Below are 27361 nucleotides of genomic sequence, written 5' to 3' on the forward strand. Positions count from 1 at the left end.
TTCTTGCCTGGGAAATCCCACGGACAGAGGAACCTGGTGGGCTATAAAAGAATAACAGAACAGTTAGACACGACTTATCAACTAAACAACAACAATGTATGTGTTAGAGATGTACTGAATTTTCCACCTACAGATGGTACTGCCAAAATTAATTCATAAAAAAGCTCTATTAAAGTGGCTTTAAAAGATTAAGTGCTTACAAGTAAATTGAATCCAGTAGTCCCCCTTAATCTGTGGTTTCAATTTCCATGGTTTTAGTTACCTACCATCAACCTCAGTCTGAAAATATTAGAAGAAAAATTTCAAAAATAAGTCATAAATTTCACAGTTTGCTGTTCTGAATAGTGTGATGAAACTTCTTGCCACGTCACTCTACTCCATCCTGGGACTCCCCAACCATGAACAGTGACATGGCTCTCCGATCCAGAGTCATGATCCTTCTCCTGACGTACCATCAGAAAGTCAGTAATAGCCTAACAGTACAGCACAATGCGTACATCACTCGCCTCACTTCACTTCATCACAGGCATTCCATCATCTCACATCATCACAAGAAGAAAGGTGAGTATAGTACAATTAGGTATTTAGAGACAGAGATAAAATGAGAGAGACCACATTCACATAACTCATATTGTTGCAAGTGTTCATTAGTTTTTGTTAATCTCTAACTGTAGCTAATTTATAAATTAAATTTTATCAGAGTTATATATGTATAGAAAAAACAGAGAATATGTGGAATTCAGGACTATCCATGGTTTCAAGCATCCATTGCAAGTCTTGAAACATATCCCCTAAAGATAAAAGGGGATTACTGCAACTGTAAATGAGATAAAAGTTTTCCAGTACATTTTTTAAATAGTTTCTCTAAAATATTACTTGTAACCTAAAACCTGAAAGTTTTGCTAAATTAAATGATGGATAGTCACTAAATATCCAGGTCCTTTTCAAATCAGATAAAACACTAAGATTTAGCATCCCATTTGCCATGGGATGCTGCTGATTCATGAACTGTTGAATAAAATCAATTTGATCTTTCAATTTACTTAGCTGAATTTTGTTTTATCATAAAGGTGAAGGTTACCAGACACTATTTCTTAATAAAATTTTTAAAAGTAAAAAGAAAAGGCAATTATAAGAAAAAATGAAAACAACACACAAATAAAAGAGCACTCACTGTTCAGTTTAACATACATCCAACCCGCTACATACTTTCTTTCAGAGGGTCAAGGGCTTCAGGATTAAGACACATACTGTAAGTGTGAGTTTTTCGTGCCTTGCAACAGTTCTACTGTCTGCCTCTTGGCACAGGAAACTTTGGAGGGACCCATCATCTGTTTCAAGTCACCAGCATTTCCAGAATGGGAAGGACTTCGAGGCATGCCTACTTCAACAAAAGCATCATTACAACCTGTAGAGGAGAAGAAAAAAAAAAAAAAGTAAAAATCCAGGGGACTTCCCTGGGAGTCCAGTGGTTAAGACTTTGCCTTCCAATACAGGGGGTGAAGGGTTCAGTCCCTGGTCAGAAAGCTAAGATCTCACATGCCTCGCAGCCAAAAGACCAAAATATAAAACAGAGCAGTACTGTAAACAAATACAATAAAGACTTAAAAATGGTCCACATCAAAAAAAGAAAAAAAAAAAGCAAAGTATCACCTTACTATCAACAACCACCTGCAATAGAAGCTAATCAGATTCTGACTCTACGGAGACACAGCATAAGAGCTTTCAGCTACAGAGATGATACCTTAAATTAAGGCTATCTTAAAAATGCAAGATGAAATTTGAAAAGGAGACCCTCATATTTTTTAAAGATTGATAGAAATGTATGGCAAAACCCACCACAATATTATAAGTAATTAGCCTCCAATTAAAATTAAAAAAAAAAAGCAGGAACACAAATTGCAGGTTACTTTGAAAAAAAAAAAGAAATACTCTACTTGGAAAAAAAATTACACAGCAAATTAATGCTTTCCTGCTGCACAATTACATTCACTTTAATGTAGGAAGTTCCAATGGAATGGGAAAGTGCTCTTTCACCATGTTCTTTGGAACTTTGTTCAAGATACTGTCTTTCTGCATCCTTGAGGCAGGATGAGTCATAACTAGTTAGCAAAACCAACTCAAAAATCACTGCATAGGCTTTTTACCATCCCTTTATCCAATCAACAGAGCAGGCTGAAGCTCAGAAGGAAAGATACCTTCCGTGGGGTTTGATTTGGGAGATGTCTGCTCAGATCCAGTTGTCTGCCGGGATGGGTCACCATGATTCGCACTCAGCACTTTTTCTCCAAGTGATGAAGTGGATATTGCACCATATTTTATACTTGGAGACTGAAATAACGGTAGAAAATAGCACAGAGATATGGTCACAATCCTAAAATTCATTTCAGGTAGAACGTTACCAGTGGCTTCTCGTTTACGAACAGCATAAATCACAAGCTTCTTGCTAAAGGGCATTACCTGTGTGTGTCCATTTAGAGCAGCAGAGATTTTTTTGCTGTCTGTCTGCATAGTGTTGATATGGACATCAACAGGCGTCAAGCCAGGAGGGGGAGACGGAGCCGTGTGCCCATAAGTGGGTACTCCAGACAACAAAATATTGGTTAACGTGGCTTGGGCAGTGGATGGAATCATAAGGTGTGGTATAGCAGAAAAACCTACAACAGCATTTCACGAAGACAGGTATGAGACACGAAGCAACTCACAATCAAGAAGCATTGTTTTGTTATTTTAAGTAACAACAAAATAGCCACTTCTGTTGCTGTCAAGGCTGCAGAAAATTCAATTTTGATACCTCTGTTAATAGGTTTAACACATTACTATAAAAACAAAGGAGTATTAGAATGGAACAACATTTAGAGAGTATTTAATCTAAGCTCTTCATTGTACAGACAAGGAAACTATTAATAGCTAGACTTTGCAAGTGCATTAGACTACTAAGCAAATTTGTCAAACTAGAACCTGCATTTCCTAATTACCAGGTCAGTGACCCTCAGGTGTTTCTGCCATTGCTCTGTGTATATCACGCTCTTTTTCCTGATCTGCTTGTCACATCTGAAGATTACATATTACTTTTATGAAAAACTCACTGTTTAATTATGCTTCATTTTAACTGACTGACACTTTGGAGAATTTTTTGGCTGCAGTATGCTCTGAGCCATAATTTTTCCCTGAGGAAACGGAACCACTAGTAAATTTTACTTAGAAACCAATAATACCTAGGAATACACACCTTCGATTGTACTTAAATACTACTGACCTGTGGCACTTGAAGTATTAGCAAGTGGAGGTGCCCACAACGTGGGGCTGGGGGTGCCAGAACTCGGACTTTGCAAAGGACTGACTGAGCTATTCAGAGCATTTAAAAGTGAGTTTGGGGTTGTTGAAGTGTTGAGAGATAAGGTGGTGGGTCCCAAAAGACCTGAAAAGATCAATGTAAAGTCAATACACATAAATTCAAGATTGTAATATACAGATGGCATCGATATTGCCGTTAGGAATGCACATTTATAGAATCTGATGTTTTCCAGTCATAAGGTATGAGTGACAGATTACCTTCTTTCAAATATCCACATGAAATACCACATGATACACAGCTCCAACACTGGACCTTGTTTGTCCACAAACAGATCCAGAAATGGAAGGACAAGGGAGCTCAGACCAGGATAGACCTCAGGGCCTGGAGACCACCGGCTGCTTTGGAATCATTTCAGTGAGTCAGCATGAACGAAACTGTGCTCAAGTGGAAACCCAATTTTAATTTCTCTGCATAACTCACGTGTCATCTACTTAAAAAAAAAAAAAAGAAAAACTCTTTCTAAACCACTTACGATTAGCAGTGAATTGGGAAATGTTTCCCTGCAATAGGACAGTTTCCTTTGGTTCATCTGCAGAGAGGCTGGCCTCCCTGAAAAAGCTTTCATACCACGTTCGAAAGAAGATCTCAGTTCCTGCCAAAGTGCCTGACTGGCATTTCCTGACTTACAAGCAGTGCTCTATTCTCACAATCCTGTTCAGCATCTCCAGTGGAAGGGACAGCTTTGGGAGATTACGGGCCAAGGAGGAAAATTTGTCTGTACTTCTAATGGTGTCTGGGCGGGGCTACTTGGAACCTTCATCATATTATAACCACATTACCTCTTTAAAAAGCTAGAATAGCTACTGAAAAATGTAAAGACTGCTGAGAGTATTTTTGTTAGGGCTTCCCAGGTGGCTCACGGGTAAAGAATCCACCTGCCAATTCAGGAGACGCAGAAGATGTGGGTTCGATCCCTCGGTCGGAAGAACCCCTGGAAAAGGAAATGGCAACCCACTTGGGTATTCTTGCCGGGATAATCCCATGGATGGTGGAGCCTGGTAGGCTACAGTCCCTGGGGTCGCCAAGAGTTGGACATGATGGAGTGACTGAGCATGCACGCAGAAGAGTATTTTTTGTTTCAAATCAGCACTGAGGCAGAATGATTTGTGAGGGTCATTGCATTAACTTTTTATACACAAGCTACTAAAAATGTACAAAAAAGTAGTGAACCTAGAATAACTGTAATGTAGCAATGAACTTTATCCAACAAAACGGGAATCTATAAATGAGACAGTTCGTACCACACCATGACTATTAAATGGCTCACCCTGCTCTCTTAAAAAACTAAAGCACCAAGCTGATGTTTTCTTCCATCTTTCTCTTCTTTACCTCAGAGGTAAATGCAGGTCCATTTGCTTCCCATGGTGGCTGCAGGCTAGGGTTCCTTTGTGTCTGGACCAGGCAAAAGTAACCACTGGCAGGACGGTTCTGCTTGCCTTCACCTCCCCCTCTGCCCGCCCCACATGCAGATTTGCAATTACTTTCTGTAAAGCAAACTGGATAATCTTTATCTCTCGGGACTGATGGCAATATTGCTAATGCAAGAAAGAACAAACACATAAATTATAGTCAGCCTGCTCACTTCACTCTCCATGGCACTCTTAATTTAGAAGAACAAACACAGCCTCCGAAAATAAAACAGCCAGACCTTGATTATTTATACAGAAATAAAAAGAATCTGGGTAACAGAAATCCAGAGAGTCTGACAACAACAACAACAAAAATCAAAATAGATTGATCCGAGTTGTGTTGCTTTTCACCTATAGGACCTAAAGAAGGGAAAAAGAGCCTCTAAAATGTAGCCCCAGACAGTAGAAAGAAAGGGAACTAGATAAGCAATCCTCTGGTGACTGAGAAGGGCTGTAATAATAAATTTTATACCTAGTCCAGTGAGTCCAAGGCCTGCAGAAGCTAAGATATCCAGGCTGGGACATGCCAGGCCGGCAGGGCAGGACGCTGGGGACGGGCTGGTTGCTATGGAAACCCCACTGCTTTCAAGTCCGAGGAGACATTTCCTTGCTTCATACATATTTAAGGCATTTCGCTCAACACTTTTCACAATCACAGACTATGAAAACACATAATGAGAAAGAAAAAAATGACACGCAAGAAGTCTACCATGAATTGGGGAAGGGGGTGAGAAAATGAGCATGATAATAAGAATTCCACTCAGGGTATGGATTAATGCTGCCTTAAAGTCAACTGCAAATTCTAAACACTTATGTCCTAAGTTTACTCCTTTTGGTAAAAGCACAAAAGGTTAATTACCACTTACTCGGTGTGTCCTCCATCCCAGGCACTGTGATGGAAGCTGCACAAATACTCTAATTCCTGCAGAACCTTAGGGGGTGAAATTATTATTCATGTTCAGCGAAGACCCAAAGTCACAGTGCAGCTGCAGGGGGCGGCTAGAGGAGCCTAGGCCCGTCTGTCCTACAGCCTATTCACGTTTACATCCTCTTGTCTTTACATTAAGGCTCCCCCCATTTATCTCAGCTTTCAAAAATCGAATTTGTCACCACAGATAGACTGAACAGTAATGGTCATTTACATTCGACATTTGCAGTCTACCAGTTGACTAATGGACCTGGAGGTACCACTCTTCCTCGCTGATGACATACCTATGGCAAAGCTTATGGTGAAACAAATTCCCAAACAATAAATCTTTTTTTCCTCAATGGACTCATCTAGAGAATTGGAAATCTGAACCCATGAGGGAAAGCCTCCAATGGAAAATAAAGAAAATGTGTGGCTGACAAAGCAGTTAAAGCAGTGGTCAGCCTGGAGGCCGGGGAGGCATGATTAAAAAGCTCTGGGATGCTGCAAGGTTTCAGAGCTCTCGTTTACCATTTTCCCCTGACCTCTGCTCACTTCTTGCTGAGCTCCAGAACTCTTCTGGGCCTGTCCATCTTTATCTGCAAAGTCTCTTTCATTTGCCTCTTTTTATCCCAGTACTACCTACAGTGACTCTAGTCAACTCAAATTAGTCAAATACGAAGCTTCACAATACATAAAGTTAAGGTCCTATTCTCTAATTTTAAACTCAATATCGCAAGCTCATTTAGAATCAATCCTATCTTTTTCTTTAAAGTTTGCTTTGAGGAAGGCATGATTTTTTTCTCATGTTGGACACTGACTACCACATTATTTGCATACATACACATATATAACAATACATATTTTTATACATGTACCATATGCATTTATGATAAAATTCTTGGTATAGAAATTTTAAAGGCATGACTAGTGTTTTATCTACTATAATAAAAATATATGTTACCATTTAGTATATGTTGTTGTATAACTTGTTTTTTTTTTCACATTTTAAAAAATTTATTTATTTTTAATTGAAGGATAATTGCTTTAGAGCATTGGGTTGGTTTCTGCCAAACACCAACATGAATCAGCCACTGGCATACCCATGTCACCTCCCTACTGAACATCCCTCCCCACCTCCCTCCCAATTCCACCCTCCAGGTCATCGCAGAGCGCTGGTTTGAGTTCCCTGAATCATACGGCAAATTCCCACTGTCTATTTTCCATATGGTAATGTATGTTTCCATGTTACTCGCTCCATACATCCCGCCCTCTCCTCCCCTCCCCCTCCGACCATGTGTATAAGTCTGTTCTCTGTGTCTGCATCTCCACTGCTGCTCTGCAAATAGGTTCATCAGTACCATCTTTCTAGATTTCATATATATGCATTAGTATATGATATTTGTTTTCCTCCTTCTGACTGACTTCATCAACTTGCTTTTTTTTATTCAACACCACTCTTGTCAATTAACTTCTGATACAAAGGTTTCCTCAGCACGTGTGACTAGAAATTGAATCGCTGGTGGTGGAATATCAGTGTTTTTGTGATCAAATGATCACAAACTACTTTTACAGTGCTTGGGCCAACTTACCCAGTTTAATGCAGGAACATTTCTCTTTCCTCATATCCTTACCAGCACTTAATATCATCGGACCTATCCCATTAAATTTTTGACAGCACATGTAATTACTGAAATTTTACAACATCTTAAGAGAGAAGCTCCAAGAAAGCTGAACTAGGAACACTTAATTATCTGAAGTATTTATGAAAGCGAATGGGCACCTATTCTTCAAACCTCCAGGGTAAGCACAGTGGCTCACAAGTAGTAAATAAACCAAGCATTTTTAAAACTGCTTTGGATCTGTACACACACATGTGGACAGAACACAACATTTAGCTCACCAACTCTGTGGCAACTTAGTAAAGCTTAAAGTTACCAGACTGCAAAGTGAGAAAAAAAAAGTCTCCTTCCCATATATGTAATTAAAACAATGGTCACAAATAGACTCCAAAAACCAACACATATATAGAGAAAATGATCAGTAACGAATGCTGTTACAAATCTGCCTTTATATAAAGTAAAATATAATATGTAACAGTGTCTATTATATAGAAATCAAGTGCCATGTATATGCAGATATTCATTTACATGAAAATCATACTATATTGACTGTGATATGACACTTGGTTCTCTTTGGGCCCAGACGCTGAACCCACCTTGCTTGGCTGTTTTGGCTTTGGTTTAATACTGATGAAGACATCGAGCTGTTCCATCAGCTGAGCAATGAACTGTGGATCGACTTCAATTTCTTCCTTCATATCAAACATCAGCACAAGGGGAAGACAACCCTAGAAAATGCCACAGTGGAAAGTGTTGGGGGTAAAACACAATTTGTCTATACATCCAATAGTTTAACATGCCTACAGATACACAACACTTTATAGACTTAAAGAGTAAGAGTCCCTTTGCTGTCCACCAGCAACTATCATGCTGTTAATCAGCTGTATTCCAATACAAAATAAAAAGTTTAATTAAAAAAGAATAAACCAAAGTGTCAAAGCTAAATTATATGCCTTCACATAGCTTAGAAGGCTGGTGTGGAAATAATACGGAGGGGTAGAAACTACCTTTTGGATGATGGAAATAAGTGTCTTGTATTTCTCTTTCTGGCCACGAATTTTTTTTACCTACTCTCCCCCTTGGAAAAATTCTTCCATTCTCTGACTTCAGCTTTGTTGGTGGTGCCAGAAACTATATTCTCAGCCACATGAAGGGTAGTAATCTTCTGGTCTGGCTCAAAGACCTACAGTGGAGGCTTTTTACTGTCTCCTGAATGAAATCTAAACATGTATCAGAATTTAAAAATCTCCACATTTCCACCCAGCTTGGCCTGTGCAGTCACAGGTCTCTCTGTGTATGTCTGCCCCTTCTCCAAACTACACCAACCTACGGACAGTCTTTGCAACAGATGCTGTTCCTCAGAATCCTAACTCATCACAGGCTTCTTTGCCAACCCACGTCCTACTTCTCCTTTGATGCAGCTCAAACCTCACCTCCTTCCTGGAGGAAACTGCTACCATCACCGTTTCCTGTAACTGTCTCACTCTTCAGCTAGCAGGCTTTAGCACTTGTGCTTTTTCTCTGATTCTTTCTTCCTGGCTCCTCATCGACTGAGTATAGGAACTACATCCCACACTTTTTGTGATGGGTTTGTACATAAGTATTGGAAGAAGTTACTGTCAAACATAACAGAATTAAAAAGAAATCACCATGTTCCATTTCTCTTATCTGTTCAATTTCTCTTCTGGATAAGAGATGTTTATAATGACGTTGCTATAAAAAACGGTGATACTATTTAAGGTTTAAGTTAAAGTCTTTTAATTTCTCTCTCAATCTTTCAGTATCGTGCAGTAATAATAATACATCTCATTGCATACCTGTATTTTTGTCAGGTATGAGCACAGTATGAATATGAACTCATAACTGTGCTGATCGCTTGAAAATTTCACTGAACTCAATATCTAAAGAACTTCAAAAGTGTGAAAAAAGAAAGTATGAAGAGTAATCATAATAATCTTTGGATACAAATATGCTGTCTAACTAGCAGTATATTAAAAGTGGCCTAAGTAAGCTTAGCTAAAAAAAAAAAAATCATTCACAATGAAATTAATTTTTTAAAATCTTATAATTCTTAGTGATTATAACAAGTTTTCACCTGTCAGAGAAATGGAATCAACAATACAAATCTGGATTTTCTGAAAGTTTCTCAAAAACAGATTCTGCAAGTTAATAACAGTAAAGGTCATGCCTGAAGCTTATGGATTCAAATGTCACTAAAGGTCTAGCCAGAATGGAGAATATAATGGTATTTTTTAATAAGAATACACGGTATGTCAGTCCATTTTGTTAATATCTATCAACCTGAGTTTTTAATGAATATAGGAAGGACAGACAGATTGAATATTATAAACTGAAAGCAGTAGTCAATTATGTAACTTATTTTCTTTCAATTCATGACACTCAAATTCACAGCTCAAATACTATATAGCATTTTTTAAATTGTATGAAAGATTTATGAAATGTTCAAATGTTTCATGCTACCAAAATTTATTATCTTTGAGGGTAGGGTAAAAATTTAAATTTATTAATTTTTAGTTGCTCTGTTTAAACAGTGATTTTTTTTGGTCAAACACAAACTAATGCTAAATGTCAAATAAAAATGACCACCTTCCACAAAATATAGCCGATTATTTCCATGTAACCTCTTCAGTTGTTTACATTTAAAAACAAATACTGCCAGAGAATTTCCCAAAAAATGAAATTAAATCTGGGAAGCACCATGTACCTTATTCTTTTACTTTCTTTTACCAAGAAACTTCCTTATTAAACCAGAACTCCAAAGTGCTTCCATAAATACCACATTGCTACAGTCTGTGCAGCGACATACACTGTACCCAAAGAGGTTTAAAAAAAAAACTGTACCATTAATTTCAGTAAACCTACCATGAGATATTGCCTCGCAAGACAGACAGAGTCAATGGTGCCCTGGAGGTAGACGGTGGATTTCCTTTGTGGGTTACTGGGATCGGGAAAGTGGATCTGAGCACCCGTTCTCTGCATGATATGTTTGATGTTGCTTCCATTTCGACCCATCATAAAGAGATGATGCTGAGCTGCGATATCCAGTTGTGTGCTCACGGGGATAGCTGACGCCAAGCTCCCAGCGAGATGTTCCAACAGCATGGCCGTTCCTTCCTAGGAGAAAAGGTGGGGGAGGAACAGTCCCATGTGATAGCCGTCCACGCTAAAGGGAAAGGTTCTACTGAGCTTCTGACAGCTATGGGAAAATTCAACATGTCCTAAAAGCCAGAATGTGGGGCCTTCCCTGGTGGTCCAGTGGTTAAGAATCTGCCTTCCAATGCAGGGTATGCAGGTTTGATCCCTGCTCAGGGAACTAAGATTCCACATGTCGAGGGGTAAGCCCATGAGCTAGCCACCAGAGAAGCCCACAGGCCACAGTGAAGGATCCCACATGCTACAGCTACAGCCCAACACAGCCAAATAAACAAACACATATTTTTAAAATAAATACATAAAAATGGGAACCAGAATGCAATATGAGAAAAAAAAATCCAGAAAACAAATTTGTCTTAAAATCCTTTAAAAATAAAACTCATACGATTCCTATACCTACAATGTTTGGAATGACCTACACCACTCACCTTCACAGCGCTTGTATTATTCTGAGACCCCCGTACTATCACTGTAGCACCATACATTCGGGACCGCTGTTTAAATGACACTGAAATGTTGTACATTTGTGATATGTGCTGAATAGAGGGGGAATTAGGATCAGGCACTGGTTGAAGAATTCCAGCAATTGGCAGCTCAAACATCAGCACCAAAGGAAGCAGCTCCTAAAATGAAATCATAGAACCCAGAGCAGACAGTTAGGTCACTGCATAGCTACTGAAAGTGAAAACGTTAGTCGCTCAGTCAGGTCTGACTCTTCGCAACTCCAAGGACTGTAGCCCGCCAGGCTCCTCTGTCCATGGAATTCTCCAGGCAAGAATACTGGAGGGGGTAGCCATGCCCTCCTCCAGGGAATCTTCTTGACTCAGGGATAAAACCCGGGTCTCGTGCATTGCAGGCAGATTCTTTACCTTCTGAGCCACTAGGGAAGCCCATTCATTTAGAGATATGTGTAATTCATCCATTCTTTTCTCAAGATGGGATTTTTTTTCTCAAGATGAAAATTAAATGTGCATTAATTTTTTTAAACACCATCCTTGTAGAGAATGGGGACAAAAAGAAGCAAATGTAGAAACATATCGGAAACCTATTGAAAATGTGTTCATTTCCCCAGTACCCCTCAACTCCCTCATCCTGCAACAATTCGTGCCGCTCACGTTTTCATCAAAATTCCGCTGTAACTCCACTGGCCCCATATATATATATGTGTGTGTATGTATATATACATATAGATGATTTACTTCATCGTACAGTAGACTAACACAACATTGTAAAGCAATCATCCTTCAATAATTTAAGATTTTTTTAAAGAAATAATGCTTTTATTACAGCCATAACCTTGGGTAGGCAATCTGAAGTTTTTAAATGGAAGGAGACTTCTGCAAAACCTGAGAGTTTATAACTTGAATAGCCTGTGGCATTTTTCCTCCGGCGTCTTTTTGATCATTTCAAAAACATCAGAGAAACAGAGCCAGGTGAAATTCAGACCATCTCTAAGAAGCATCTTTGAGACACTGAAACAACTTTTGTCACTCTTTCCTACATGTTGAACATATGATCTGGTTATAAACTGATAAATTACAATATTTTTATTGCCTTATAATGCCAACATCGCTGACATTGCTTTATAGTACGAAAAGGAATCGATACTTACCCGAATTCTAACTCGGGCAGATTCTACTCCTGCTGGTTGTCCTGCTATAGATACCTGCAAAAGTAAACAACACAGATTTATTGTTCTTGAACCCACTTCCACTTTCTCAGCTGTCTGTCTACTCCCTCACTACTCAAAGTGTCATCCAGGATAAAACAGCATCGTACAGCATCGTCTTTATCTCGGAGTTTGTTAATAATGAAGGATCTCAGGCACCAACCCAGACCTACTTAATCAGAATCTGCATTTTAACAAGCTCTGGTGATCCGTGTCAGTTGACCAACATTACCTCCTGCCTAGACTTACTGAAAACCTCCCAGCCCACAGGGGGCCTCCCACCCTCTTCCCATTTCCTTGTGTTCACTGCGTTTTCTGCCTTTTGTTTAAACTCTTTGCACACGAGATGGGCATCAATGTGCAACGATACTGCCACACTATGTTCACAGAGTAGTGGACTACTTCCATGCTGGTTGGCAAAAAGCACTGTGGCTCCACCAGCCCTTTCTCAGGATCTTCTAGGCTTTCCTATGATCCAGCAATTGATGAACTGTTCTTGGCAGTAGGGCAAGAGGCTGGGGCTCCAGGACAGCGCTATCTCGGGGCAGGCCCCCACCACGCTGTCAGATAACAGCTGCTCTTGCTTTTTACCACGGCTTTCTATCTAGTTCCTTGTGTATATATGCCACTGTTACCAGCAGTCCCACAGAGAAAAGACTGTCTTATCCATCTTTGTGGCCAACATAGTTTCCCCATTGTTTAGTTGCTAAATTGTGTCGAACTCTTTGCGACCTCATGGACTGTAGCCCACCAGGCTCCTCTGTCCATGGGATTTCCTAGACAAGAATACTGGAGTGGGTTGCCATATCCTCCTCCAGGGGATCTTCCCAAGCTAGGAATCGGATCGAACCCGGGTCTCCTGCCCTGGCCAGCGTGTTCTTTAGCCCTGAGCCACCCAGGTTCTAATATCATGATTAGAGGAGAGAAAACTTCCAAATAATACAAAGAACACTGTCTGTCCCTCAAGTACTGAGGGCATTTTGATGTAGACGTGTGAGCTCCATTGGTTTCCAAACCCAAGAACTAGGGGAAAAAAAAAAAAAAAGGAGGGGGGCATAAAAGAGAGATGTAATTCAGCCAATGTGAGAAAGTCGGGCACTTGCACGCCACCTCTCAGGTGGCCCGGGGTACCTGGAGGAGCACTTGTGTGATGCTCCAGACAGAATGCCAGCTATCAACAGGTGCCTGGACGAGGCGAGCCTTCAGGTCCTTTCCTAACTCACATGCCTTCTGAGCCTTTCTGCAAGGACTTCATTTAATGTTGCCATGACAACCTTCCCTCTCTTCTACCAACCACTTAGAGGTCAAGAATTTAAGGCCCATCTGCAACACACCTCTTAATAAAATCTGAGCACGTTCAGTCTCCTTAGAAGGGGACATACAATCCATACTACCTGCCATCTTCACAAGTACTCTTGTTCTCATCTCCCCCAAAAGATGCGCATACAGGAAATCCAAGCTCTAATCTGTCCCATAAAGTTTCACGTGAAAAGTCCCAGCACCTGGTTGCTTTTTTCTGCTTGATTATTCCTGTTGGAGTCTGGGAAGTGGATGTGGCATCCTGTTTCTTCCATGACCTTTTTAATATTGTTGCCCCCTTTGCCGATTACATGAGAATGTTCTGTGTGTGAGACATCCATCTTCAAGGTGACCCGATTGCTCTACGTGGAAATAATGTATTATTTCTTGATGTACAAAAAAGGAAAGAACGACTCATAAAAAGACACGTTTACCCCAAGGGAACAGGATTAACAACAAGTGACCCACTGGAAGTTCTTACAGATTTCTTAAGATCATCTTGATCTATAAATTCTTCAATTTTATCTATATATCCTTGGCTCATAAAAATGTTTCATTTAAAGACAAATCTGTCAGAAGAAATAGGAAGATATGCTCTTTACCAAGATAATTTTTTTGGACAGTAGCATTCAAATCAAATTAGTTATAATTACAAATAAAATACTTGTTTTTTCTTTAATAGATATTATTCATGCAAAATGAATTCAAATAACTGAAAAACAGGTTAAAAAAATTGCAAGAGTGAATAAATGTATCTTAGAAACGCTGAACAATGATAGAAAACTAGAAACAAAAATAAAGCTCAAAACTGAATAAAAAGGATTTACAAACATTTTCACAACTTCTCTATCACTGTATGTCAAACGTTACAAAGTAGGGAAATTATTCTTGCAGGTAGGAAGAAGAGTGAAGAAGAAATCACAAAGATACATGACCAGGAGTAAAATGGCTTAAGTAAACCAGTACAGAGTGTAAGATTAACTATACTACAGGCGAATGTAAAATTTTTAGACACAATGAATAATTATAGTCAGATTGGAATTCATGTATTTTATTTGGGGAAATGTAGTGCTGTAAAATTATAAAGACTAACATGAAATGTTTTCTCATTTATAAAATTGATATTGAAATTCTTCAGTCCTTACAGAGTAAAATTAAAAAGTCAAGATACAGCAAGATTTTTAAAAGATCAGGAGTTGTACACTTTCTGAATTCTTAAATTTTAAACTTAGATCCATTAAATACTTTGGTTTTTAAACTTAGTTATTTTAGCTAACCACTAAAAAAAGAAAAAAAAAGATAACCTTTTTTGGATATTGCAAATTTTTAATATTTATAGGATGAATAATTATTTTCTTAAAAAAGTACAACAGCAACAAAAAGGAACAAAAAAATAGGGAGGAAGAGATTAAAAATAATTTCAATGAAATACTACATGGCAAAAATAGTGGTTAAGAACCAGACAGACTGGATTTGAACCTACCTCCCTACTCATCAGCTATTATATCCTGTGTAAATTCGCTAATATCTCTTTCCTGAGCTTGTTATGAGGATTAAACAAATTAATATTTGTAAATGATATAGCTAAGTGCCTGGCACAGAGTACGTGATTTAGAAGTGTTTATTAAGATAAATTCTCAAAAACAAGTATACATTTTTAAATATTTTCACTTCTCTATTGTCTCTCTCTACATGTACTTGTAGAGAGAGAGAACATACCAGACACATGGTCAGATTTCATGCCATCACATACACACAGCTATACAGAACATAATTTTGGTTTTCCACTGACATCATAAAAGCAAATATGCTAAATTCTTGCAGTCTTTATTACTTGCTCTATACTAATCAAGGTCAGTGTCTATTTCTGAAGATACCATATACATACATATATACTACATAAAGACATACACACATATACATGTTATGTATTTAAGTATATACATATATATAGACAGAGAGAATTATTTAATTACCCAACATGAGAGAACCTATGCAAACTTGAAACCTTTACATCCATTGTAGAATCACGTGCTTACTTTAAAACCCACCATTACTTTCTCCTGGTTTTTCTTCTCCAAATGGCTCTTTCATAACAGCATGAAGTAGCCCCTTGCAGAGACAGGATTCTGACATGTGAGTGTCTTTAACATTCACTTACTTTTGTGTCTAAGACAGACATGATCATTTCCTTGGCTTCCTTAACATCTTCTTTCTTTCCAGAAACCTTAATGTGGGGATCTGTAAGAAATCAAGAACAAAGAGCTCATATGAAACCCCTAAGCTCTGTTTTAAAACTTATGTTACAATATAAGAAAAAATGATTTCATAATACATTCAATATCTGATTCATTCTAGATGCGCTGTCACTATAATAAAAACAGAAATATGTAAAATACTCAAACTGCATTTATCTATGCTTTTCTTCCTTCTGAACACTGGCTAACCTATTTAACTTTAAATTTAATTGCAAAATAAGTATAGCATATAATTATTTTTTAAACAAGTGAGGAGTCTATATATTCAATTTATTACTTCATCTCTTGGTACATTCCAGCCCCTGTTCTAAAGGCTTAAAAGGCACTGAATCATTCAATCTACACCATGGTTCGCTTTTTTCTTTTTTAAACTACCTGTATTGTAAAGCAATTTCTTTAGTGAATATCCTGCCTATTTTAAATTCCAATGGTGACATCTCTAAAAATATCTCTAAAATAAAGCACTTTTCAATTAAAGAAAAAATCCCACGATGCAGTACCACCTCACAGTACAATAGTTAAAATGAAACAGACAATAATAAGTGTTCTACACCACCGTTTTGTGATTGTCTGCAGAGGAAACTAAGGCACAGAGCAGTTTAGCAACCTGCCCCAGAAAAGCATTCAGGGGATGTTTCCTACAATCCAGTCTTCCAACTCTGGATCCATACTTTAAACTACACGATCATTTAATAGATATTTTTATCGGCCAAAGTTGACAGGAAAAAAACAGTCTTCATTCAGGAATATTTAATATTTATTCAGAATTAGTACTAAGTAAGTGAGTAAGTACTTGCTATGTCTGCAGGAAACCACTCATTCAAAGATTTTCTGAACCTCTACTATGCTTCTCCAGCAGCCTCACACTTTCAATGGAGGAGGCGCTGGTTCGATCACTAGCTGTGGAACTAAGATCCTACATGCCACATGCTGTGACCAAAAAGAGAAAGCTATCTGTCCACATGGACCTTACAGACTTGTGCAGGAAGGCAAAAATCAGTCAAACACGTAAGTCATCTAGTAACTAGACCGAAAAAGCCTCTTGATAAAAGTGAAAGGAAAGAGTGAAAAGCCTGGCTTTTCTCAACATTCAGAAAACTAAGATCATGGTATCTGATCCCATCACTTTATGGCAAACAGATGGAGAAAAAATGAAAACAGTGACAGACTTTATTTTCTTGGTCTCCAAAATCACTGCAGATGGTGACTGCAGCCATGATATTCAGAGACACTTGCTCCTTGGAGGAAAAGCTATGACAAACCTACACAGCATATTAAAAAGCTTATTAAAAAGTCACATTCCACCTTCTTTATTGTCCATCTCTCACATTTGTAATGACTACTGGAAATATCATAGTTTTGATTAGATGGACCTTTGTTGCCAGAGTGATGACTCTTTATTAATATGCTGTGTAGGTCTGTCATAGCTTTTCCTCAAAGGAGCAAGTCTTTGAACATCATGGCTGCAGTCACCATCCACAGTAATTTTGGGGCCCAAGAAAATGAAGTCTGCCACTGTTTCCATTTTTTCCCCATCTATTTGCCATGAAGGAAGTTCTTCTACACCAAGATCAACTAGGATAAGCAAAATGACTCAATGTAGATTTTACCAAACTACACGTATTTCCTCATATTGTGATTTAACCCACCCATCTCCACCTCCCAGTCATCAAGGCCACGATTCCTCAGTCCAGTTCAGTTTAGTCACTCAGGCATGGCCAACTCTTTGTGACTCCAGGGACTGCATTATACCAGGCTTCCCTGTCCATCACCACTCCTGAAGCTTGCTCAAACTCAGGTCCATCAAACCGGTGACACCATCAATCATGTCATTCTCTTTCGACCCCTTCTCCTCCTGCCTTCAGACTTTCCCAGCATCAGGATCTTTTTGAATAAGTCAGTTCTTCACATCATGTGGCCAAAATATTGGAGTTTCAGCTTCAGCATCAATCCTTCCAATGGATATCCAGGACTGATTTCCTTTAGGATGGACTGGTTGGATCTCCTTGCAGTCCAAGCGATTCTCAAGAGGCTTCTCCAACACCACAGTTCAAAAGCATCAATTCTTCGGCACTCAACTTTTTTTATACTCCAACTCTCACATCCGTACATGACTACTGGAAAAACCATAGCTTTGACTGGATGTACCTTTGTTGGCAAAGTACTGTCTCTACTTTTTAATTGTCTAGGTTTGTCTAGGTTTGTCATAGCTTTCCTTACAAAGAGCAAGCATGCTTTAATTCCATGGCTGCAGTAAGCATCTGCAGTGATTTCAAAGTCCAAGAAAATAAAGTTTGTCACTATTTCCATTGTTTCCCCATCTATTTGCCATGAAGTGATAGGACCAGATGACATGATCTTAGTTTTTAGAACATTGTGTTTTAACCCAGCTTTTTCACACTCCTCTTTCTCTTTCATCAGGAGGCTCTTTAGTTCCTCTTCAGTTTCTGCCATAAGGGTGGTGTCATCTGAATATCTGAAGTCATTGGTATTTCTCCTGGCAATCTTGATTCCAGCTTGTGTTTCATCCACCCCAGCATTTCTCATGATGTACTCTGCATATAAGTTAAATAAGCAGGGTGACAGTATACAGCCTTGATGTACTCCTTTCCTGATTTGGAACCACTCTGTTGTTCCCTGTCCAGTTCTAACTGTTGCTTCTTGACCTGCATATAGATTTCTCCAGAGGCAGGTATGATGGTCTGGTATTCCCATCTCTTTAAGATGGGAATTTTCAACAGTCTTGTTGTGATCTACATAGTCAAAGGCTTTGGCATAATCAACAAAGCAAAAATAGCTGTTTTTATGGAATTCTCTTGCTTTCCTATGATCCAACAGATGTTGGCAATTTGATCTCTTGTTCTTCTGGCATTTCTAATTCCACCTTGAACATATGGAAGTTCATGGTTAACATACTGCTGAAGCCTGACTTAGAAAATTTTCAGCATTACTTTGCTAGCATGTGAGACGAGTGCAATTGTGTGGTAGTTTGAACATTCTTTGGCATTGCCTTTCTTACGGATTGGAATGAAAACTGACCTTTTCCAGCCCTGTAGCCACTGCTGAGTTTTCCAAATTTGCTGACATATTCATAGCAGCACATTCACAGCATCATCTTTTAGGATTTGAAACAGCCCAACTGGAATTCTGTCACCTCCACTAGCTTTCTTTGTAGTGATGCTTCCTAAGGCTCACTTGACTTCACATTCCAGGATGCTTGGCTCTAGGCGAGTGATCACACCATCGTGATTATCTGGGTCATTAAGATCTTTTCTGTATAGTTCTTCTGTGTATTCTTGCCACCTCTTCTTAATATCTTCTGCTTCTGTTAGGTCCATACCATTTCTGTCCTTTACTGTGCCCATCTTTGCATGAAATGTTCCCTTGGTATCTCTAATTTTCATCAAGAGCTCTCTAGTCTTTCCCATTCTATTCTTTTCCTCTATTTCTTTACATTGATCCCTGAGGAAGGCTTTCTTATCTCTCCTTGCTATTCTTTGGAACTCTGCATTCAGATGGTATATCTTTCCTTTTCTCCTTTGCCTTTCACTTCTCTTCTCTTCTCAGCTATTTGTAAGGCCTCCCCAGACAGCCATTTTGCACTTTTGCATTTCTTTCTCTTGGGGATGGTCTTGATCACTGCCTCCTACACAGTGTCTCAAACCTCCGTCCATAGTTCTTCAGGCCCTCTATCAGATCTAATTCCTTGAATCTATTTGTTCTTCCACTGTATAATCATAAGGAATTTGATTTAGGTCATACCTGAATGGTCTAGTGATTTTCCCTACTTTCTTCAATTTAAGTCTGAATTTAGCAATAAGGAGTTCATAGTCTGAGCCACAGTCAGCTCCTGGTCTTGTTTCTGCTGATGGTAAAGAGCTTCTCCATCTTTGGCTGCAAAGAATATACTCAATCTGATTTCGGTATTCACCATCTGATGATGTCCATGTGTAGAGTCTTCTCTTGTGTGTTGGAAGAGGGTGTTTTCTATGACCAGTGTGTTCTCTTGCCAAAACTCTGTTAGCTTTTGCCCTGCTTCATTTTGCTCTCCAAGGCCAAATTTGCCCTGCTCCTCCAGGTATCTCCTTACTTTTACTTTTGCATTCCAGTCCAGTATGATGATAAGGACATCTTTTTTGTGCATTAGCTCTAGAAGGTCTTGGAGGTCTTCACAGAACCATTCACCTTCAGCTTCTTCAGCATTGCCGGGAGCCAGGGTGAGGAACTCCGCCCATGGCAAAGGTCATGAGGAAGGAGGTTTGGCATATGCAAAGACGTGATCAAGCCTCAGGAAACCCCCTGTTCCCAAGCATCTACCCCCAAAACCAGAGTCTATCTACTTTACTGTTTCATGCTCTCACCTACACCTCTGACTTTACGGGGGGCTCTCCCCCATCACTGTTTCTCTCAGAGAAGGCGTAAACGTGCAGCTCCAAGTCAATAAAAATTCCTGGGCATGACAAGAGTGTTTCAAATTACGAACTCCTCTGAAGGTTATCTAGCCCGCCTGTATAGGTTCCTCTGGCCACATGTGATTGTTTACAGCCTCCCAACCTGAGAGGCATGAGATGTTTTAGACTTACTAAAGGCAAATTCTTTTGGGAAATTGTCAGTATAGTGGGTTGGTTAGGAATTATATAGGTGAAGGGCTTTTCATTTGTTGTGCCAATAATTACTGCTAATTCCCTGCCCTGGGTGTGACAAGGGTGTCTCAGGTCAAACCTCTTGCTGACAGACTAGCTTGTGTGACAGGATTATCCATACTCCTGCCACTATGCACATGATTGTTTACTACCTCTCAACCATAAACAGCACAGAGAGTTTTGGAGTATTTTGAGAGTCTTAATTAGCATAGGGCTTTTCTCATTGTTGAGTCAATGATTGCCAGGCCTCCACATCCTTAGGTACCTGGGAATATATTCATCAATGTATTTGGAATATAGATAAGGAAATATAGTAGTTTTTAAGGTTAGCAATACTAGACTTTTTGAGTTAACGAATTTTCTCTTTTGTAATAGATCACTGTATTTTGTTATAAATCACTGTGTCCTTGCTATGTAAAAATGTAACTTTATCACTATCTTAAGACTAAACAGATCTTAAGGGGAACATTGGTGAAAGGATTTTCATTTGTTGGGCTGATGTTTGCTGATAAATCTCCATATTCCCTGCCCTTATAATGAATATAACTAGCATATAGGAGAAATAAGTATTAACCTTTAAGATTAATCCTGTTAACCTTAGGTTAAATAAATTCCTTTCTTGATTGTAACTCACTACACCCTCACCCTATAGGAATGCAACTTTATTTGGAGGGTGGTGCCTGGTTTAAGAAAAAACACTCTTGGAAAAAATAAGTTTTTTGGTTATCAGAAAGAAAGGGTCGTAAAATGTCAGCAGGCCTCATGGCCAGAAGATGATGTAAAACCCGTAAGATCTTTTTTTATGTAAAGCACCTGATTTTGGATAAAGGTCAGGACTGCTGACCCTCGTGTGACTCTGTATTCATCCCTATGTGTAACAAAAAGTATATAAGCAAACTTAAAAATAAAGAAAGGGGATCAGTTTCCAGAAAGACTGATTCCCCCATGTTGTTCTTTCTTGCTCCCCGTTTTTCTGGCTGAAGTCCCATCTAGAGCGTGGGTGCTCACCATGTCTACTTACTTGTCCCAGCTTTCAAGCCCACGCAAGAAGGAGCCCAAGGAGGGGCACCTTCCGATATTCAAGTGGCGCCGGTGGCCCAACGTAGATGGTACAAATTCCTTGTCTTGGAATTTTATTGGTATCCCACGTAAACCAAGTTATTCAGCCTCTTTTTCTCTCCTACTATTTTCTGGCCGAATTCCCATCTGGTACATGGGTACCCACCAAGCCTGCTAATTTTGCCTGGGCTTCTAAGATCGGACCGGGGGGGCCTCAGTGCCTCCTCTCCTTCGGGAGAATAGGAAAACGCCTGCGGCCTACGTAGGTGGTGATTGGTATTCCATGTAAACCAAGTTATTCAGCCTCTTTTTCTCTGCTAATTTTCTAATCCCCCTCTGTAATTAAATAAGTTATTTCCAAGGACGCCGACTCCGTCCCCACCTTCGAATCACCCTGGATCCACCGGGGCTGGACCCCAGCACAGCATTACTGGTTCGGGCATAGACTTGGATTACTGTGATATTGAACTGTCTTGGAAACAAACAAAGTTCATCCTGTCATTTTTGAGACTGCACCCAAGTACTGCATTTCAGACTCTTCAGTTGACTATGAGGGCTGCTCCATCTCTTCTAAGGGATTCTTGCCCACAGTAGTAGATGTAATGGTCATCTGAGTTAAATTCACCCATTCCAGTCCATTTAAGTTCACTGATTCCTAAAATGTCAATGTTCACTCTTGCCATCTCCTGTTTGACCACTTCTAATTTGCCTTGATTCATGGACCTAACATTCCAGGTTCCTGCACAATATTGCTCTTTACAGCATCAGACTTTACTTCCATCACCAGTCACATCCACAACTGAGTGTTGTTTTCACTTTGGCTCCGTCTCTTCATTCTTTCTGGAGCTGTTTCTCCACTGATCTCCAGTAGCATATTGGGCACCTACCAACCTGGGGAGTTCATCTTTCAGTGTCCTATGTCTTTGCCTTTTCATACTGTTCATGGGGTTCTCAAGGCAAGAATACTGAAGTGGTTTGCCATTCCCTTCTCCAGTGGACCACATTCTGTCAGACCTCTCCACCGTTACCCATCCATCTTCGGTGACCCTACACGGCATGGCTCATAGTTTCACTGAGTTTCATGATTCATAAGGTGTGACTGAAAGAGAAGCAGACAGAGAAAGGGAAGGATGGGAAGGAGGAGGAAACCATTTTCTAAAGCTCCCCACCCTTAGGTCCAGGATGAAGCAATCCTAATCAGCAAGAGTACACAGGGAGCTTCAGAGCCTAGGAATGAATCTGGCCTCCCGGGGAGACCTCCCAGCAACTAGCCTCAATCTGAATCAGTGCCTACACTCCAGCCCCACCCTCTCCCCAGACTGGGGCTCCTGCTGGCTGCCCTGGGCTCAGGCACCTCTCCTCAGCATGTTCTCACGGTAAACCAAGTCTATGCCCCAACCAGTAATGCTGAAGAAGTTGAAGTTGAACTGTTCTATGAAGACCTACAAGACCTTCTAGAATTAACACCCAAAAAAGATGTCCTTTTCATTACGGGGGACTGGAATGCAACAGTAGGAAGTCAAGAAACACCTGGAGTAACAGGCAAATTTGGCCTTGAAGTATAGAATGAAGTAGGGCAAAGGCTAATGGAGCTCAGCGAAAAGAATGCACTGGTCACAGCAAACACCTTCTCTTGTTGAGAAGGTGTTTGCTCTACCCATGGACATCACCAGGTGGTCAACACCGAAATCAGATTAATTATATTATTTGCAGCCAAAGATGGAGAAGCTCTATACAGTCAGCAAAAACAAGACCAGGAGCTGACTGTGGCTCAGACTATGAATTCCTTATTGCCAAATTCAGACTTAAATTGAACAAAGTAGGGAAAACCACTAGACCATTCAGGTATGACCTAAATCAAATCCCTTATGACTATACAGTGGAAGTGAGAAATAGATGTAAGGGACTACATCTGATAGACAGAGTGCCTGATGAACTATGGACGGAGGTTCGTGACATTGTACAGAAGACAGGGATCAAGACCATCCCCAAGAAAAAGAAATGGAAAAAAGCAAAATGGCTGTCTGAGGAGGCCTTACAAATAGCTGTGAAAAGAAGAGAAGCCATATTCAAATTGGAAAGATATACCCATCTGAATGCAGAGTTCCAAAGAACAGCAAGGAGAGATAAGAAAGCCTTCCTCAGGGATCAGCGCAAAGAAACAGAAGAAAACAACAGAATGAGAAAGACTAGAGATCTCTTCAAGAAAATTAGAGATACCAAGGGAACATTTCATGCAAAGATGGGCTCGATAAAGGACAGAAAAGGTAGGGACTTAACAGAAGCAGAAGATATTAAGAAGAAGTGGCAAGAATACACAGAAGAACTGTATAAAAAAGATCTTCACGACCCAGATAATCACGATGGTGTGATCACTCACCTAGAGCCAGACATCCTGGAACGTGAAGTCAAATGGGCCTTAGGAAGCATCACCACTGACAAAGCTAGTGGAGGTGATGGAATTCCAGTTAAGCTATTTCAAATCCTGAAAGATGATGCTGTGAAAGTACTGCATTCAATATGCCAGCAAATTTGGAAAACTCAGCAATGGCCACAGGACTGGAAAAGGTCAGTTTTCATTCCAATCCCAAAGAAAGGCAATGCCAAAGAATGCTCAAACTACTGTACAATTACACTCATCTCACATGCTAGCAAAGGAATGCTCAAAATTCTCCAAGCCAGGCTTCAGCAATACGTGAACCATGAACTTCCAGATGTTCAAGCTGGTTTTAGAAAAGGCAGAGGAACCAGAGATCAAATTGCCAACATCCACTGGATCATCGAAAAAACAAGAGAGTTCCAGAAAAACATCTATTTCTGCTTTATTGACTATGCCAAAGCCTCTGACCGTGTGGATCACAATAAACTGTGGAAAATTCTTCAAGAGATGGGAATACCAGACCACCTGACCTGCCTCTTGAGAAACCTGTATGCAGGTCAGGAAGCCACAGTTAGAACTGGACATGGAACAACTCACTTGGTTCCAAATAGGAAAAGGGTACATCAAGGCTGTATATTGTCACTCTGCCTATTTAACATATATGCAGAGTACATCATGAGAAATGCTGGAAGAAGCACAAGCTGGAATCAAGATTGCCAGGAGAAATATCAATAACCTCAGATATGCAGATGACACCACCCTTATGGCAGAACGTGAAGAAGAACTAAAGAGCTTCTTGATCAAAGTAAAAGAGGAGAGTGGAAAAGTTGGTTTAAAGCTCAACATTCAGAAAACCAAGATCATGGCATCTGGTCCCATCACTTAATGGCACATAGATGGAGAAACAGTGGAAACAACGGCAGACTTTGCGGCTCCAAAATCACTGCAGATGGTGACTGCAGCCATGAAATAAGAAGACACTTACTCTTTGGAAGAAAAGTTATGACCAACTTAAACAGCATATTAAAAAGCAGAGCATTACTTTGCCAACAAAGGTCCGTCTAGTTAAGGCTATCGATTTTCCACTAGTCATGTATGGATGTAAGAGTTGGACTATAAAGAAAGCTGAGTGCTGAAGAACTGACACTTTTGAACTGTGGTGTTGGAGAAGACTCTTGAGAGTCCTTTGGACTGCAAGGAGTTCCAACCAGTCCATCCTAAAGGAAATCAGTCCTGAATGTTCTTTGGAAGGACTGATGTTGAAGCTGAAGCTCCAATACTTAGGCCACCTGATGTGAAGAGCTGACTCATTTGAAAAGAGCCTGATGCTGGGAAAGATTGAAGGCAGGAGGCAAAGGGGATGACAGAGGATGAGATTTTTGGATGGCATCACCGACTCAATGGACATGAGTTTGAGTAAATTCCAGGAGTTGGTGATGGACAGGGAGACCTGGCATGCTGCAATCCATGGGGTTGCAAAGAGTTGGATACAACTGAGTGACTGAACTGATGTATCAGGTATTTAAGGAGAGGGGCTAAAAAAAATGTAGGGAAAAATGGCTGTCCAACCCCTGCAAGCTGGGAGAGCTTCCACATACAATGTTCTGTCTGCTTGCATCCATTCATGCTTCCATCCTATTAGAGATCATCTTGTCTGTGTACGACTCTTGCCAACTTCAACACACTTACGTAAAGAAAGTGAAAGTGTTCGTTGCTGAATCATGTCTGAGTCTTTGCAATCCCATGGACTGTAGCCTGCCAGGCTCCTCTGTCCATGGGATTCTCCAGGCAAGAATACTGGAGTGGGTTGTCATTTCCATTCTCTTTAATTATTCGTATTATACCCACTAAGACTCCTAGAGGCAATATTTACACAGAGCTGTCTACATTCAAAATTTTGGTCTTAACTATCTTGAACTTTGGTAGTTTGGTAGGCAGACACTCTATCATTAGTGTCCCCTAGAAGTGCTCACTGCTACACTGTAGATTGGAGCCTGGTGTATCTCAAACATGTCTGCCCATCAGACTCACTTTCTAAAACATAGGTTCCGGGTCTCTAGAACCCAGCAGTCAGCATTTTGTTGTTTTCCCAAGTGATTCCTTAATCACGCATAGGACACAGCAGATCAAGCCACATAAGACATGCAACCATAGCCTCTTATGTATCAGCCAAGTATATGTAACATAAAATGCTTCTATAGGAAAAAAAAGTGTATTTTCTTACAAAACAAATTAACAGCATGTATTGAGTGCTACGATAATCTGAAAACCTATTACATTACAGGTTGCATAATCACATTAAAATTCCTATGCATCTGTATAGGGACAGGAAACCTCAGATCCAATTTAAGAAGGAATCTGATTTTCTACCATCTCTGCATCAACAGAACAATAAACAAAATAAAAGGCAAAAAAGACTCAATTTTAAAAATGCATATATATTTCAAAGCGAAAGAGCACCATCTAGTGGCCAAAAATATAAATTATCAATGAACACAACAAAGACGATACAATCACCAGTAGCATCGAACTGTCTCCACGGCTCAAAGCAGCACTCATTTGGAACATGGTTCTTTAAAAAAAAAAAAAAAACCTCAAGTCTCTGAAGTAGAGAGGAAAAGATGAAAAAATTCTGATTTAGACTGCTAAAGCAGCCATAGTATGGTACTTTTCTTTCCCTCTTCGCTCTTGCTTAAGGGCATCTACAGGACGTGAGCTCTTCTTCCAGGTTGAACTTAATGCTCTCATCTCAAAGCCTGAAATACTACTCCTGCTTTCAATGAGTGTTACAGTTCCCATTCAAGCTTGGCCCATGTACCACCACAAGCGACTATGGTGTCATTCAGACCCATTCTGGAAATACTCAGTAGAGAGATGAAAAATCAAAGTATGAACTATATTAATAAACATAAAAACAAGGAAAAGGACTCTTGGAGGATGGTGGGAAAATAGAAAATAAGTATGCAGTCTCCTCTTCCCCAGAACTAATGACTTTGTAGGACCACTCTCATTCAAGCATGGAAGTTTGAAGACATTGCTCTAAAAATAATACTGACTGCTGTTGAATCGACCCTCAAGCTCTCTGGATAGAGGGATTATTTTAATGGATTTTATCACTTCCACAGCTGGATCACTGAAAAAAACAGGAGAGTTCCAGAAAAACATCTATTTCTGCTTCATTGACTATGCCAAAGCCTTTGACTGTGTGGATCACAATACACTGGAAAATTCGGAAAGAGATGGAATACCAGACCACCTGACTTGCTTCTTGAGAAACCTGTATGCAGGTCAGGAAGCAACAGTTAGAACTGGACATGGAACAACAGACTGGTTCCAAATAGGAAAAGGAGTACGTCAAGCTGTATATTGTCACCTTGCTTATTTAACTTATATGCAGAGTACATCATGAGAAACGCTGGGCTGGAGGAAGCACAAGCTGGAATCAAGATTGCTGGAAGAAATATCAATAACCTCAGATATGCAGATGACACCACCCTTACGGCAGAAAGTGAAGAAGAACTAAAGAGCCTCTTGATCAAAGTGAAAGAGGAGAGTAAAAATGTTGGCTTAAAGCTCAACATTC

The 27361-nt window shown here is 39.8% G+C and overlaps 1 protein-coding gene across 1 annotated transcript in view; it reads right to left on the reverse strand.

Moving 5' to 3' along the window:
- The window catches only part of BICC1 (BicC family RNA binding protein 1), a 347766-nt gene that overhangs the window by 43953 nt on the left and 276452 nt on the right, over window positions 1–27361 (reverse strand). The window contains exons 4-14 of the mRNA XM_052640473.1: window positions 15600–15679; window positions 13642–13800; window positions 12083–12136; window positions 10899–11093; window positions 10180–10431; window positions 7893–8024; window positions 5240–5426; window positions 3260–3421; window positions 2461–2657; window positions 2199–2331; window positions 1252–1408 (exon numbers count right to left, since the gene is read on the reverse strand). Of these exons, the coding sequence (XP_052496433.1) occupies window positions 1252–1408; window positions 2199–2331; window positions 2461–2657; window positions 3260–3421; window positions 5240–5426; window positions 7893–8024; window positions 10180–10431; window positions 10899–11093; window positions 12083–12136; window positions 13642–13800; window positions 15600–15679 (1708 nt within the window). The remainder of the gene's footprint in view (window positions 1–1251; window positions 1409–2198; window positions 2332–2460; window positions 2658–3259; window positions 3422–5239; window positions 5427–7892; window positions 8025–10179; window positions 10432–10898; window positions 11094–12082; window positions 12137–13641; window positions 13801–15599; window positions 15680–27361) is intronic.

The sequence above is a fragment of the Budorcas taxicolor genome, chromosome 5 (genome assembly GCF_023091745.1).
Source record: "Budorcas taxicolor isolate Tak-1 chromosome 5, Takin1.1, whole genome shotgun sequence".
Lineage (NCBI taxonomy): Eukaryota > Metazoa > Chordata > Mammalia > Artiodactyla > Bovidae > Budorcas > Budorcas taxicolor.